The sequence below is a fragment of the Cervus canadensis genome, chromosome 22, assembly GCF_019320065.1.
Source record: "Cervus canadensis isolate Bull #8, Minnesota chromosome 22, ASM1932006v1, whole genome shotgun sequence".
NCBI classification, from domain to species: domain Eukaryota; kingdom Metazoa; phylum Chordata; class Mammalia; order Artiodactyla; family Cervidae; genus Cervus; species Cervus canadensis.
This window is the reverse complement of record NC_057407.1, coordinates 47,588,203-47,602,611: the sequence shown is the minus strand read 5'-3', so window position 1 is coordinate 47,602,611 and position 14,409 is coordinate 47,588,203. Positions and strand designations below refer to the sequence as shown.

The 14,409-nt window shown below is 38.4% G+C and overlaps 2 protein-coding genes across 3 annotated transcripts in view; one reads left to right on the top strand and one right to left on the bottom strand.

Moving 5' to 3' along the window:
• Positions 1 to 14,409, top strand: part of OXSR1 (oxidative stress responsive kinase 1) — a 106,338-nt gene that overhangs the window by 31,524 nt on the left and 60,405 nt on the right. For both annotated transcript variants that reach the window (XM_043442339.1, XM_043442340.1), the window contains exon 4: positions 776 to 917. In XM_043442339.1, the coding sequence (XP_043298274.1) occupies positions 776 to 917 (142 nt within the window). The remainder of the gene's footprint in view (positions 1 to 775; positions 918 to 14,409) is intronic.
• LOC122424501 (outer mitochondrial transmembrane helix translocase-like) lies at positions 11,991 to 14,403 on the bottom strand (the record flags this gene model as incomplete). The annotated part of the gene is made up of 1 exon (XM_043442366.1): positions 11,991 to 14,403. A coding segment is annotated over one exon (837 nt), but the record flags the coding sequence as incomplete, so codon positions are not given.

Here is a 14,409-nt window from a genome sequence, read left to right as displayed (position 1 = left end):
CAAGAATACTGGAGTGGGTTGCCATGCCCTCCCGCAGGGAATCTTCTCAACCCAGGGATCGAACCTAGGTCTCCCACGTTGCAGGCAGATTCTTTACCAGCTGAGTCACCAGGGAAGCCCTTAATTATTATGTTGATGTGTTTTCCCTCCCTCTGATTTTTAGTAGGAGTATCATTTCCCATCCTGGGAAGAATGAGATTGATAATACATCTAAGCTTTTATTTAAAGAGAACTGCCACTTTAATTCCTTGCATTTTTTTTGCCTTACCTGTTTTATTTCTATTACTTATTAACCTGAAATATAATTTTAACCTTTAAATTAGTTTGCATACACATGTGATATTTGACCTGCATTTCAGTTGTGTTTTATATCTTTATTTAAACAATGTTGCATACGCTAATCTGATGTTAGAAACCTAAATTGGTTTGTTAGATCTTTTGCTAGAGTGTTATTGACGGATGTGGTTTACCTAGGGATTCTTCAGAGGTGATTTTAAAAATCCTGTATTACCTTTTTCAAATTCTCATTAGATGTCTCAAGAAGATGCTGGTGTAACACTTCTATTTGGATATTAGCAGGTTGCTTTCTGTTTTAGAGTAGAATTAATATATTATTAATTTTAAACTTTTATATTTCTTTATATTGCTATTTTTTCCTTCCTTTCCTACACAGCTAAGTTTGTGAGAAGATTTACATGTGTTTTGATTTTTAAATGGCTCTGAATTATATTGAATGAGTTAAAAAATTATGGAAAACTGTTTCTTCTCTTTTCAGGTTCTGTTCTAGATATTATTAAACACATTGTGGCAAAGGGGGAACATAAAAATGGAGTCCTGGATGAAGCTACTATTGCTACAATACTCAAAGAAGTGCTGGAGGGTTTGGAATACCTGCATAAAAACGGACAAATTCACAGGTATGTAAAAGATAGCACTCCTCTCTTTTGGATAAGTGCAGCAGTAGTTAGTAGTGTTTCGTTTCATTGAGGCTATTCCTTGTTCTTTGGCACAGTTACTCATAATCTCTGAGTGTTAGCAGGGCTCTTGGTATTATATTATTAGTTCCAATACACTGTGGTTACACAGCTAGTAAACATTTAAAAAATAACAAATGCTCTAGTCAAATTGGAAACTCCAAAAATAAATTCCTAATTTCCTACCAGGAGTCAATTGCCTTAATCAACTGATAACAGTTTGGAATATTCCTTTCTAATTTGTTTTATATATTGGGTGTTTTTTGAAATTATTAAAAGCTTTTGTAAAATAACTTTTAAAATTAAACATTGTTATTTTTTTAAATAAAATAACATTTGAAGAGCCATGTAGCATTTCATGGCTCAAGTATTTCTGGCTCTTTATATCTGTTCAGTCCCTGTGTACGGATAACAAGAATTATCTGTACAAATGGTGATAGATTCTGTTAGTACAAATTTGTTTAGTCCTTGGATTTGGTTTTCCTTCATTTGAAGATATATTTATTTCCCCATCATTTCTTGAGGATAGTTTCCCTGGATATAAGAATTTGTAGTTTACATTTCTTTTCTTTTAGCACTTGAAAGATATGTTACTTAATTCTGGCCATCATGGTTGCAGATGAGAAATCTGTCATGTGAATTGGTACAAATATGTTGCTTTTCTCTGGCTATTTTCAAGATTATTTCTTTGTGGGGCTTCCTGGTGGTTCAGTGGTTTAAGACTGTGCTCTCAATGCAGAAGGCACAGGTTCAGTATCTAGTTTGGCAGCTAAGATCCCCCCATGCTGCACGGCCTAGCGAAAAAAAAAAAGCTTTCTTTATCTTTGGTTTTCAGAAGTTTAATTATGATGTGTCTTAGTGTGGATTTCTTTAGGTCTGTCTAGTTTGAGGTTCCCAAATTTCTTCAATCTAGGTTTTTGTCCTCACCAATTTGGGGAAGTTTTCAGCCATTATGTCTGTGAATACCTTTGTAAGCTATTTTCCTTCCTTTTTTTCTGGGACTCTAATGGTGGAAATGTTAGATCTTTTGTTGTTGAACCTATATTGTACCATAATCCTTCTGGCTTGGTTTTCAGCCTATTTTTTTCTGTGTTCAAATTGAGTAAATGTTCTTGATTTGCTTTCAAGTGTGCTGATTCTATCCTCTGTCCTCTCCATTCTACTCTGGAACCCATTCCTGGAGCTTTTATTTCTGTTAGTGTGGGTTTTCAGTTATATAATTTTTATTTGGTTCTTTTTACATTTTTTATTTTTTTGCTGAGATTTTCTGTTTTTCATTTGAGAATTTCAAATTGCATGTTAGAAGCATTTTTATGATGGCTGGTTTAAAATTTTTGTGAAATGGTTCCAACATCTGATTCTTCTTCATGTTGATATCAGTCTTTCTGTTCCTGTTTCTTTTTGGCCATGACATGTGGCATGCAGGGGCTTAGTTCCCCGCCAGGGATTGAACCTGTGCCCCTTGCATTCGGAGCACAGAGTCCTAACCGCTGAACTGTCAGGAAAGTCCCTTAGATCTAGTCTTTTCTTATGAATTTTTTCTGGTTCTTGGTATGTTGAATACTTTTTAAAAATTGTATCATGGATATTTTGGATATTATGTTAGAAGACTTTTGATCCTATTGAGATAATGATATATTAAGTAATATATTTTAACAGGCAGTTTCCCTGATTTTGAGAGCCCTCGCAGTGGTGTTCTGGTTTGTTTTGTGTATGTAGCACTAGAGGCTCTCTTCTCGATTCCTGCTGATGCCACCCATGGGAGTAGAGTGCACTTGCCCAGGCCTGCTGCTGCTAGGTGGAAGGTGGGAGAGAGTGGCTGTGCCTGTGAGTCTGTGAACACTTCCTTGGGCTCATCTTGTGGGCTGCCACCTGATGCTAGTTGGGCTTCCGTTCATTCTCTGGTATTGCCTGTGGACTTGAAAGGCACATTTTCTAGGTCACCTTTTGCTACTGGGTGAGGAGTTGGGAGACATTGGGTCTCGGTCATCTATTGCCACTGTGTGGAGGAGCAAAAGATACCAGACCTGGGTCACTCTCAGCTGCTGGGTGGAAGAATGGGAGGTATTGGCTGGGCCTGTCAGTGGTGCTGGTATAGGCAGCATGGACCTGTCTACACTAGATGTAGATTGGACAATGAGTGAAGTTTCCTGTCTGATCTTCATTGGCACCTCTGGTTCTGACCTAATTGGTCAGCCTGCGACTCTATAGTCCAGCTATGTAATCAGGGATGAGGTCCCTGCTAGGTTTGGTGCCTCTTTGGCCACAGAGAGCAGGTTTAGAGCTTTTTTTTTTTTTTTTTTTTAATCTGTACTTGTTGACAGTTCTGGGTTGCAAGACTATAATACCCATTCCAGGATATATGAGATTAAAAGAAAACTCAGGGAAGTGGTATAGTACTATGTGAAAGTGGGCTTGAATTCATTGTAAATGTATAGAGCAGACTCTAGGGAAAACCACTAAAAAAGGAAAAAAAAGAATATGCCAAGAGAGGAGAGAAAAATAGAATTACATAAAATGCTCAATTAAAATCAAAGAAGGCAGAAAGAATGGAAGAACACAAGAGATATGTATATACCTAAATATATATATAGATATATATCTTTAAAATCACTTACTTTAAAGGAACTACAAAAAGAACAGACTAAGCCCAGAGTTAGCAGAAGGAAATTAAATAAAAACATCAAGAGTGAAAATATATGAAATAACAGACTAAAAAGACAGTTGAAAAGATCAGTGAAACTAAGACCTGGTTTCTTAAAAAGACAAATAGATTGTTAGCTAGACTCACCAAGAGAAAGAGAGGACTCCAATTCAGAAGTGAAAGAGGAAACATTGCCGCTGACACCACAAAAATATGAGATCGTTAAGAGACTACTATGAACAGGTATACACCAACAAATGGTAGCACCTAGAAGAAATGGGTAAATTCCTAGAAAGATAGAATCTACCAAGACTGAATCATGAAGAAACAGAAAATCTAAACAGGCCAGTTACTACTAAGGAGATCAAAGCAGTAATCAAAAACTTCCTAACAAACGTCAAGGACCAATAATTTCACTGGTGAATTTTACCAGACATTTAAACAGGAACTTATATAATCCTTCTCACATTCTTCAAAAACTAGAAGAGAAGGAAACATTACAAACTCATTTTACAAGGCCACCATAGCAAAGCCAGACGAAGACTCTATAAGAAAATTACAAGGTAAACCTATATGCAAAGGTCCTCAACAAAACATTAGCAAACCAAAATCAGCAATACATTAAAAGGATCATGCACCATGATTAAGTGGGCTTCATTCTAAAGATGCAGGGATGGTCCAGCATATTCAAGTCAATGAGTATAGTATACCGCTTTAACACAATGAATGATAAAATCTTGATCATCTCAGTGTTGTTGCTTTTTAGTTGCTAAGTCGTATCCAATTCTTTTGCTACCCTATGAACTATAGCCCGCCACACTCCTGTGTCCATGGGATTTCCTAGGCAAGAACATTGGAGGGGTTGCCATTTCCTTCTCCAGGTGATCTTCCCGACCCAAGGATCATACCTGTCTCTTGTATCTCCTGCCTTGGCTGGCAGACTTTTTACCACTGCACCACCTGGGAAGCCCTCCAAGGCTGACGGCTCTACTCTTGTCCTTTTCATTTCTGAAACTTGAAGATTTCCGTTTTTTATTTCATATTGAGTTATCTGACAGTATTCTCCCCTAATTTATCCAGCATTTTTCTTTGTGTTTGGCACAGAGGAATGGTGTGTCTTAGGGCCAAGGCCTGTGTAGTAAGTGATGAAAATCTGTTTGCCATGTTGTTGCAATAGAAATTCTCTTATACATTAAATCAGAGGTCCTCAACATTGGCTTCATATTGGAATAACCTGGGAAAGTTTACTAAGTACTGATTACTAGATTCACTGCCAGAAATTCATTTAAGTGATTTGTGATAAGACCTTGGCATTGGAACTTTTGAAAGTTTCCCCAGAGATCCTTGTATGCAGCCAAGGCTAAAAACCCTACTTACACTTGAGCTGAGCTGCACTGAGACTTCAGTAGGAGAAAGTTGGGAGGAAGTTGTTTTCCTGGGAAGCAGGCATCGATGTTTTCAGTAGATTTTGTTACTTCCCATATCTTTAGAGTCCAATTGTTATTTCAGATAGATTTGTATCAGTCTGGTGGATTAGGTCAAATAATTTTACTCTGTCTCTACTGTGTTTTCTCCTTGACCCCCGAGGCTTTAGAGGTTTCTACTAGAGTGAACAGGTCTCTAAATTAGAGTTACACTTTTCTCTCTGTATCTATGTACCCAAATATTTTTTCCTATTTAAAGGGGTTAGCTTTAACAGAAATGGTAGATGTTTAGTCAGTTTAAGATGCATAAATGTAGTGTATTTTTCAGCTTTGTTATGATTCATTTCTTCTCTTGAACTGCGCCTATTATTGGGCTTCCCAGGTGGCATTAGTGGTGAAGAACCAGCCTGCCAGTGCAGCCTGCCAGTGCCGCAGATGTAAGAGACACGGGTTCAATCCCTGGGTTGGGGCGATCCACTGGAGGAGGAAATGGCAACACACTCCAGTATTCTTGCTTGGAGAATCTCATGGGCAAAGGAGCCTGGTGGGCTCCAGTCCACAGGGTCACAAAGGGTCAGACATGACTGAAGTGACTTAGCACGTAGCACATGGCATGCTGTTTGTTGAGTTATGAAAATGTAATGGGGAGAAACTTGTTCTGTACTTTTAATTTTAAGTTTAATTTTAAAAGGAATTTGCAACTTTGGTGTAATAGTGATATGTGAGAAATGGCATCAATTTGTGAAAAACAACTTACTGTTCTTGCTATTTAAGAGTGGTTGGAGGATATAACTGGGGGCTGGTGGGTTGCTTGATATTCTTTGAGATGAGGTTTAAAAAAAAAAAAGGACTATTATATTGATTTCCAGATATTTAGTTACAAATCTTTTCCCTCAAAGTTCAATTTGTCCTGTTGTGTGTGAGGACAGACTGGTGTTTAATTATCCAGTGAGCCGTTTAGCTTCATGGTATTCCTCTGGTTTTACTCTTGGAAGCTGTTCTATAGATTGCAATTTTTGGTCTGACGAGGGAAACATAAATTTATTATCTTAATTGATCAGAAAAAGTAGTCATCCAAAGTATAGGTTCTGCTGACAAGAGATTGCCGTTTCTTCACTTAAGACAAAAGCTTAGGGACTGTTCTGGTGGTCCAGTGATTAAAAATCTGCCTTGCAATGCAGGGACTCAAGTTCAGTCCTTGGTCAGAGAACTAAGCTCCCACATGCCTCAGAGCAACGAAGCCCATGCACCACAACTGCTGAGTCCACATGTGTGCTCTGGAGCCCGTGTTCCACGACTAGAGCATGCTTGTGTCACAGTGAAAGATCTGCCTGCCACACCAAGACCTAACACAACAAAATAAGTAAATGCTTTTTAAAAAGACAGAAGCTCAGAAAATAGTTTTTGAATGGGTAACACCAATATTTAACTCAGATAACCATTATATCTACTATGGTGGGCAAGAATCCCTTAGAAGAAATGGAGTAGCCATGATAGTCAACAAAAGAGTTCGAAATGCAGTAGTTAGGTGCAATCTCAAAAGCGACAGGATGACCTCGGTTCCTTTCCAAGACAAACCATTCAGTATCATGGTAATCCAACTCTATGCCCCAACCACTAATGCTGAAGAAGATAAAGTTGAATGGTTCTATGAAGACCTTCTAGAACTAACACCAAAAAAAGATGTCCTTTTCATCATAGGGGACTGGAATGCAAGAGTAGGAAATTAAGAAATAACTTCTGGAGTAACCTGGAGTAACAGGCAAGTTTGGCTTGGGAATACAAAATAAAGCAGGGCAAAGGCTAATAGTTTTGCCAAGAGAATACACTGGTCATAGCAAATACCCTCTTACAACAACACAAGAGATGACTCTACACATGGACGTCACCAGATGGTCAACACCAAATCAGATTGATTATATTCCTTGCAACTGAAGATGAAGAAGCTGTATGCAGTCAGCAAAAACAAGACTTGGAGCTGACCATGGCTCAGATCATGAGCTCCCTATTGCAAAATTCAGACTTAAATTTAAGAAAGTAGGGAAAACCACTAGGCCATTCAGGTATGACCTGAATCAAATCCCTTACCATTATACAGTGGAGCTGATGAATAGATAGATCTGGTAGACAGAGCGCCTGAAGAACTGTGGACAGAGGTTCATAACACTGTACAGAAAGTGGTGACCAAAACCATTTGTAAGAAAAAGAAAGGCAAAATTGTTGTCTGAGGAGGCCTTACAAATAGTTGAGAAAAGAAGAGAAGCAGAGAGCAAAGGAGAAAGGGAAAGTTATACCCAACTGAATGCAGAGTCCCAGAAAATAGCAAGGAGAGATAAGAAAGCCTTCTTAAATGAACAGTGAAAGAAATAGAGGAAAACCGTATAATGGGAAAGACTAGAGATCTCTTCAAGAAAATTAGAGAAACCGAAGGAACAGTTCATGCAAAGATGGGCACAATAAAGGACAGGAATGGTAAGGACCTAACAGAAGCAGAGGCGATTAAGAAGAGGTGGCAAGACTACACAGAAGAACTATACAGAAAAGGTCTTAATGACCAGGATAACCAGGATTGTGTGATCACTCACCTAGAGCCAGAACATTCTGGAATGTGAAGTCAAATGGGCTTTAGGAAGCATTACTAAGAGCAAAGCCTGTGGAGGTGATGGAATTCCAGTTGAACCGTTTCAAATCCTAAAAGATGATGCTGTGAAAGTGCTGCACTCAGTATGTCAGCAAATTTGGTAAACTTAGCAATGGCCACAGGACTGGAAAATGTCAGTTTTCATTCCAATCCCGAAGAAAGGCAATGTTAAAGAATGTTCAAACTACTGTACAATTGTGCTCATTTCACATACTAGCAAAGTAATGCTCAAAATCCTTCAAACTACGCTTCAGCAGTACATGAACCGAGAACTTACAGATGAACGGTTTAGAAAATGATTTTCTGGATTTAGAAAAGGCAGAGGAACCAGAGATCAAATTGCCAGCTTCCTTTGGATCTCAGTAAAAGCAAGGGAATTCCAAAACATCCACTTCTGCTTCATCGACTGCACTAAAACCTTTCACTGTCTGGATCACAACAAACTATGGAAATTTCTTAAAGAGATGGGAATATCAGACCACCTTACCTGTCTCCTGAGAAACCTGTATGCAAGGCAAGAAGTAACAGAACCAGACATTGAACAACAGACTGGTTCAGAATTGAGAAAGGAGTACATCAAGGCTGTATATATTGTTGCTCTGCTTATTTAATGTATATGCAGAGTATGTCATGCAAAATTTGGGGCTGGATGAATCACAAGCTGGAATCAAGATTGCTGAGAGAAATATCAGTAACCTCAAAAATGCAAATGACGCCACCCTGTTGACAGAAAGTGAAGAGGAACTGAAGAACATCTTGACAAAAGTGAAAGAGGAGAGTGAAAAAGCTGGCTTAAAACTCAACATTCAGAAAACTAAGATATGGCATTTAATCCCATCACTTTATGGGAAATAGAAGGGGAAAAGTGGAAACAGTGACAGATTTTATTTTCTCGGGCTCCAAAATCTCTGTAAATGGTGACTACAGCCACGAAATTAAAAGACACTTGCTCCTTGGAAGAAAAGTTTTGACAAACTAGACAATGTATTAAAAATAAAAAGCAGAGACATTGCTGATAAAGGTCTGTATAGTCAAACCTATGGTTTTTCCAGTAGTCATATATGGATGTGAGAGGCACCATAAGGAAGGTTGAGCACCAAAGAATTTATGCTTTCGAATTGTGGTGCTGGAGAAGACTCTTGAGAGTCTTTTGGACTGCACAGAAATCAAACCTGTCAATCGTAAAGGAGATCAACCCTGAATATTCACTGCAAGGACTGATGCTGAAGCTTCAATACTTTGACCACCTGATGGGAAGAGCCGACTCATTGGAAGAGACCCTGATGCTGGGGAAGATTGAAGGGAATGACAGAGGGTGAGATGGTTGGATGGCATCACTGACTCAAGGGACATGAGTTTGAGCAAGCTCCAGGAGTTGGTGATGGACAGGGAAGCCTGGCGTGCTGCAGTTCATGGGGCTGCAAAGAGTCAGACATGACTAGGTGACTGAACAACAGTAACAATGCCAATGTGTGGCTTAAAAGTTCAAATGGTACATAATGGTAAAGCATTAAAAAGCAGGCCTTCTCAGGATCAGTGGTGCTAACTCATGGTAATGCTATGTACTCTAGACACAATGTGATGAAAATGACACTTCACTGGTTTTCCTTCCCCAAACTCTTAATATCAATCTAATCACGAGGAAAACATCATACAAATTCCATTAGAAGGACATCCTATTAACAGCAGCGCATCAGTACTGATTGACTAATGTGGCAAAAGAACCATACTAATGCGCAGTGTTAATAATAGGGGAAACTAGCTGACAGCTATATGGGAGCTCCTCTGCACCATCTTCTCAATTTTTATGTAAATCTAAAATTGTTCTAAAAAATAAAGCATTTTAAAAAAGAGTCTCCTTCCTCCACTGAACTTCTAGTATCCTGCTCTAGAAGGAGCTACTTCTTGCCATTTTCTTGTGATTCCTTTGAGAGAGATTTATGCCAAAATAAACATATTACCACATATGTTTGTTAGTATTTGTAGTATTTTGTTTATACAGTATGTCGTAGTTTAACTGGTCTCCTATGTAGATGGATAGTTAGTTGTCTTATTTTGTTACAGCATACTAGTTTATAAGTCTGATATTTGGAACAGAGTTAAGAGGTGGCAGTTGGGAGCTGGGATAGCAGGAGGGAACAATTGATTTTGTTTTGGTATGTAGTTGAATTGATTGTTTTGCTGCTCCACATCTCTTCAGAGATAACCAAGTTTTATTTTAGTGTTTAGTTGGATGGATGGATGGATTTAGTGATTCATTTATCTCCATAAGTTGATGTAAAGCAGGTTGTCTTTTTTTTAGTTATTTAAATCTATTTGATGAGTAGATGAGAGATGTGCTCTATGCACTATTAGGTTGGTGCAAATATAATTGTGGTTTCAGACCATGAATTTTATTTATTTATTTTTTAGACCATGAATTTTAAATCACTGTAATTAGGCTCCCACACATCCTACACATGCCTATCTCCCCTGGTGGCTCAGATGGTAAAGGTGTCTGCCTACAATGCGGGAGACCCGGTTTCGATCCCTGGGTCAGGAAAATTCCCTGGAGAAGGAAATGGCAACCCACTCTAGTACTCTTGCCTGGAAAATCCCATGGACAGAGGAGCCTGGTGGGTTACAGTCTATGGGGTCGCAAAGAGTCGGACACCACAGAGCAACTTCACAACTTCACTCCCACATCTTTATTAATCAAAATAGGAACCATTACAATCAACACATTTTTGCCAACAGAAATAAGTTTGTTTATTCCTTTAACATAAAAATCTGTGCTTTGGGATTCCATGGACTCTTGGAAAGCATTTTCTGCCTCCTGCTGGTTGTGGAAGCATTTTCCCTGCAGAAAATTATCAAGATGCTTGAAGAAGTAGTAGTTGGTTGGCGAGAGGTCAGGTGAATATGGCATATAAGGCAAAACTTCGTAGCCCAGTTCGTTCAACTTTTGAGGTGTTGGTTGTGCAGTATGCAATTGGGCATTGTCATGGAGCAGATTGGGCCTACTCTTTGACCAATGCAGGCTGCAGGCATTGCATTTTTCAGCGCATCTCAAATGTAATCATTTCACCAGGATTCAGAAAGCTGTAGTGCGTCAGACCAGCAGACAGCCACCATGACCTTTTTTTGTTACAGGTTTTGCTTTGGGGAGTAATTTGGAGCTTCTCCTCAGTCCAACCACTGAGCTGATCAGCTGTGGTTGTTGTATAAGACCCACTTTTTGTCACATCACAGTCTGATCAAGAAATGGTTCGTTGTTGGGTAGAGTAAGAGAAGACAACACTTCAAAACGATGATTTTTTTGATTTGTGGTCAGCTCGTAAGGCACCTGCTTATCAAGCTTTTTCACCTTTTCAATTCCTTCAAATGATCAACATCTGTAGAATGGTTGACGTTGAGTTCTTCAGCAACTTCTCATGTAGTTGTAAGAGGATCAGCTTCTGTACTAACACTATATGTTGTAACCTGCTGCAAAAACAGAGGAGGAAGTGACTAAACTGTATGTTGTTTTTTTCCATTAAGTTTTAGATGTCATTCAGAAAAAAGAGTTGAAGGTTCATGGTTGGCTTAGTTGAATGGTCTTTGTCACCACAGGAAGGAAATATCCTCAGTTCTCTCCTGTTCATTGTGTAGACTTTAAGTTTGTAGGACAAAGTGAGCCAGCCTTTACTGTAAGTCAGCCTCTGGGAAGAAGTCTTATAAATTCCTTGCATTTATAAGCATTAAAAAATACTGAGTAACATGATTTCTTTATGCTTCAGTATATATTCAGGAAAAGTGTTATGTACTCTTGGTATGGTGATGCTGCTACATAACATTTGTGAAACTGTTGTTCGTTATTTACCAAGGAATGGTTATCTAAGGATTGGGAAAAGAAGATGGGAAGGACAGGGAAGAGATGATGTGTTGTCCTTTCACTGGTTCCTTTTCCTGACAAATAATGGCCTTCTTCCATGACCTAGCCTCACTTTTCTTTCGGTCTAGCTTCAAGTTCTGGCTCTCTTGTGTTTGTCTAATTATATTTATTTTTAATTATGAAATAAATAGGTGAGTCCACTCCCACAGGACAGTCAAACACTGTTCTCCTTGACTCTGGTCCTACTCCTCTCCTTTAAAAAAACTAAATTCATTGCTCTCCTTTTGGTGTGTATGGAAAGATGTGTTCATGCCTGTGTGTGTGTAACTAATGGTGGCATACAAAATGCACTGTCCTATTTGAAGTGTTCACTGGCAGTATGTATTATGTATTAGAGGGCATTTGAAGTCATAACATGTTGATTGACTTTAATAAATTTCATGGATGTAACAGATTTTTTTTTTTCTCAATTAAGAGGGACCTCTTTATTGCATATTTATAAAATAATAGTATAATAGTTTTTAAAAATGAGGATGAAATATTTTATTTTTGGTATTTTGTGTTTTGCATCAATTTTTCAATCATCTTCACAATTTTTCAAAACTTGAACCTCTGCCCCACCCATCATTCAAAGAACAAATGATGAACAAACTATCCAATGGGTTCTTGTGAGAGACTTATTATCAAAGAAATTAATGAATAACTCGTAAATAACAACAGAGTTTTCAAAGAAATACAATAAAAACAAAAATTCAGAAGGCACCTCAAGATCATACCGTGCCATTTTCCTCATGCTTGTGTTTTAAGTGCCTATAACAGAATTCTGGTTAGTGACATTTTGGACAAAACCTGTCATCTTTTGTGCACACAGCATCAAACGACTACAGACACAATAGGGGGATTCTGATGTGTGTATCTGTACTAAGCAGGGCATAATTTATAATCTGCTAAGAAAACAAAAAGTCAGGATTATAAAACGGGTATTTTTAGCACATTTAGTAACAGCTAGTTTTAAACTATCATTTCGTTTTTGATGACCAAATTATATTTGACATAATTAAAGAACATATATTTTTAAAATATTGATAACCCATGGTTATAACAGAACTGTTACATTAAACAAAGAAAGGAAAAGTCACATACATGGGCTGAATGGCGCTGAGGGTTTTCAAAGCCATTCTTTTGTGAGGCTTTCAGCCCACCTTTACATGTATCAATAAAAAAACGTCTCTACTCAGCATGCTTGCAGCAAGCGGTGAAATTGGTGTTGATCACACAACTGCCTGATAACCATTCACTGAACACTGATCAGTGCTGATCACTGAACAAGCATTTTTATTTAATTATCCCGACAACCATAATAGAGCCACATCTAAGTTTCTGATGTCACTGACTTCAACTATACAACTCCAGAGAAACACTCAACTTAAAAAAAAAAAAAAACCTGAAATAAGTGACAACTAGAAATGGCTGAATCATTGTACCTTTTAGACACAACCATTAATCTTAGTTTTGCTATATGCTATTTGGTACTTTTTGATTCAGTAGTTGGGATAAAAAAAAAGTTTCTGTATTCAAACCTATCTACAGAATGTCAATATAAAATGTGTGAATATATACATTTAATATACACACACACGCACACACACATACACACACTCTCACATATCTAGAAATCACATATCCAGCACTTAACCACATCTCCAATTCTCACTAATGACTCAGTAAATCATTTGTTACCTTAAGACCAGCTTAGACGCTATAAGGCTGCAACATATGGCTAAAGAGGTCAAACACAAGCACCCACAGTCAGGCTGATTAAATTGTTCCTCCTCATGATTTTTCACAAGTAGTAATACCATTTATATAACAACTATGTCTCAATAACTTAGAATTCAGAGTATAAAACCAGTGTCATGAACATAAAACTCTCTCACTGTTGAAAGAACACTCCTCCTTCAGTTATTTCCACTAATGATAAGAGGGTACACCAAACTAGTCATGTTGAACTGTACAAACGATCTTTACTCTTAATCTAAACAAACGTGTGTTAAAACATTCTGAAATGCTGCATCCTTTGACTTCTTCATCTTTTCAATTGCCCGATGCAGGTCCTGTTGTTGCACAGGTCGAATTTCATCTTCATCATGGCTTTCTTCCGATGTAGAATTAACATATTCTCTGACACAGAGGAGGGCAGCATCTCGACACATTTCTTTTAGGTCACTGCCTGAAAACCCATCAGTTTCCTGGGCAACTTCTAGCAGGTCCACATGCCTATCCACATTTTCATTTTTCAAGATGAGTTTCAGGATTGCTTCTCTTTGTTTCAGAGCAGGCTGGTTGATATGGAATCTCGTGGGCATTCTCCTCATTATAGCTGAGTCCAAATCTTGAGGACGATTAGTAGCTCCCATCACTATGACCTGGCAGCTATGATCAGTATCCAATCCATCCCAGAGACTCATAAACTGAGCTTTCATCATGGCTGTAGCCTCATGGTCAGAACTGGAACGGTTTCGTAGAAAAGAGTCTATCTCATCTATAAAGATGATGGACGGCTGTAGCTTTATGGCAAGGGAGAAAACAGCAGCAGCCAGTTTCTGAGACTCTCCATACCACTTATCCGTCAGTGTTGAAGGCTGAAGGTTGATAAATCGACAACCTGCTTCTTTGGCTGTGGCCTTGGCAATCAACGTTTTACCACAGCCTGGAGGCCCGTAGAGAAGCACACCCTTTGGAGGCTGTAGAAGCCTGGAATTTTCAAACAAATGCTTCTTTTTGATAGGTAAGATGACTGTGTCTTTCAGATCTATAATGACATCATCCAAACCTGCTATATCACTCCAAGTAACATGCATGTTAAGAGGGTC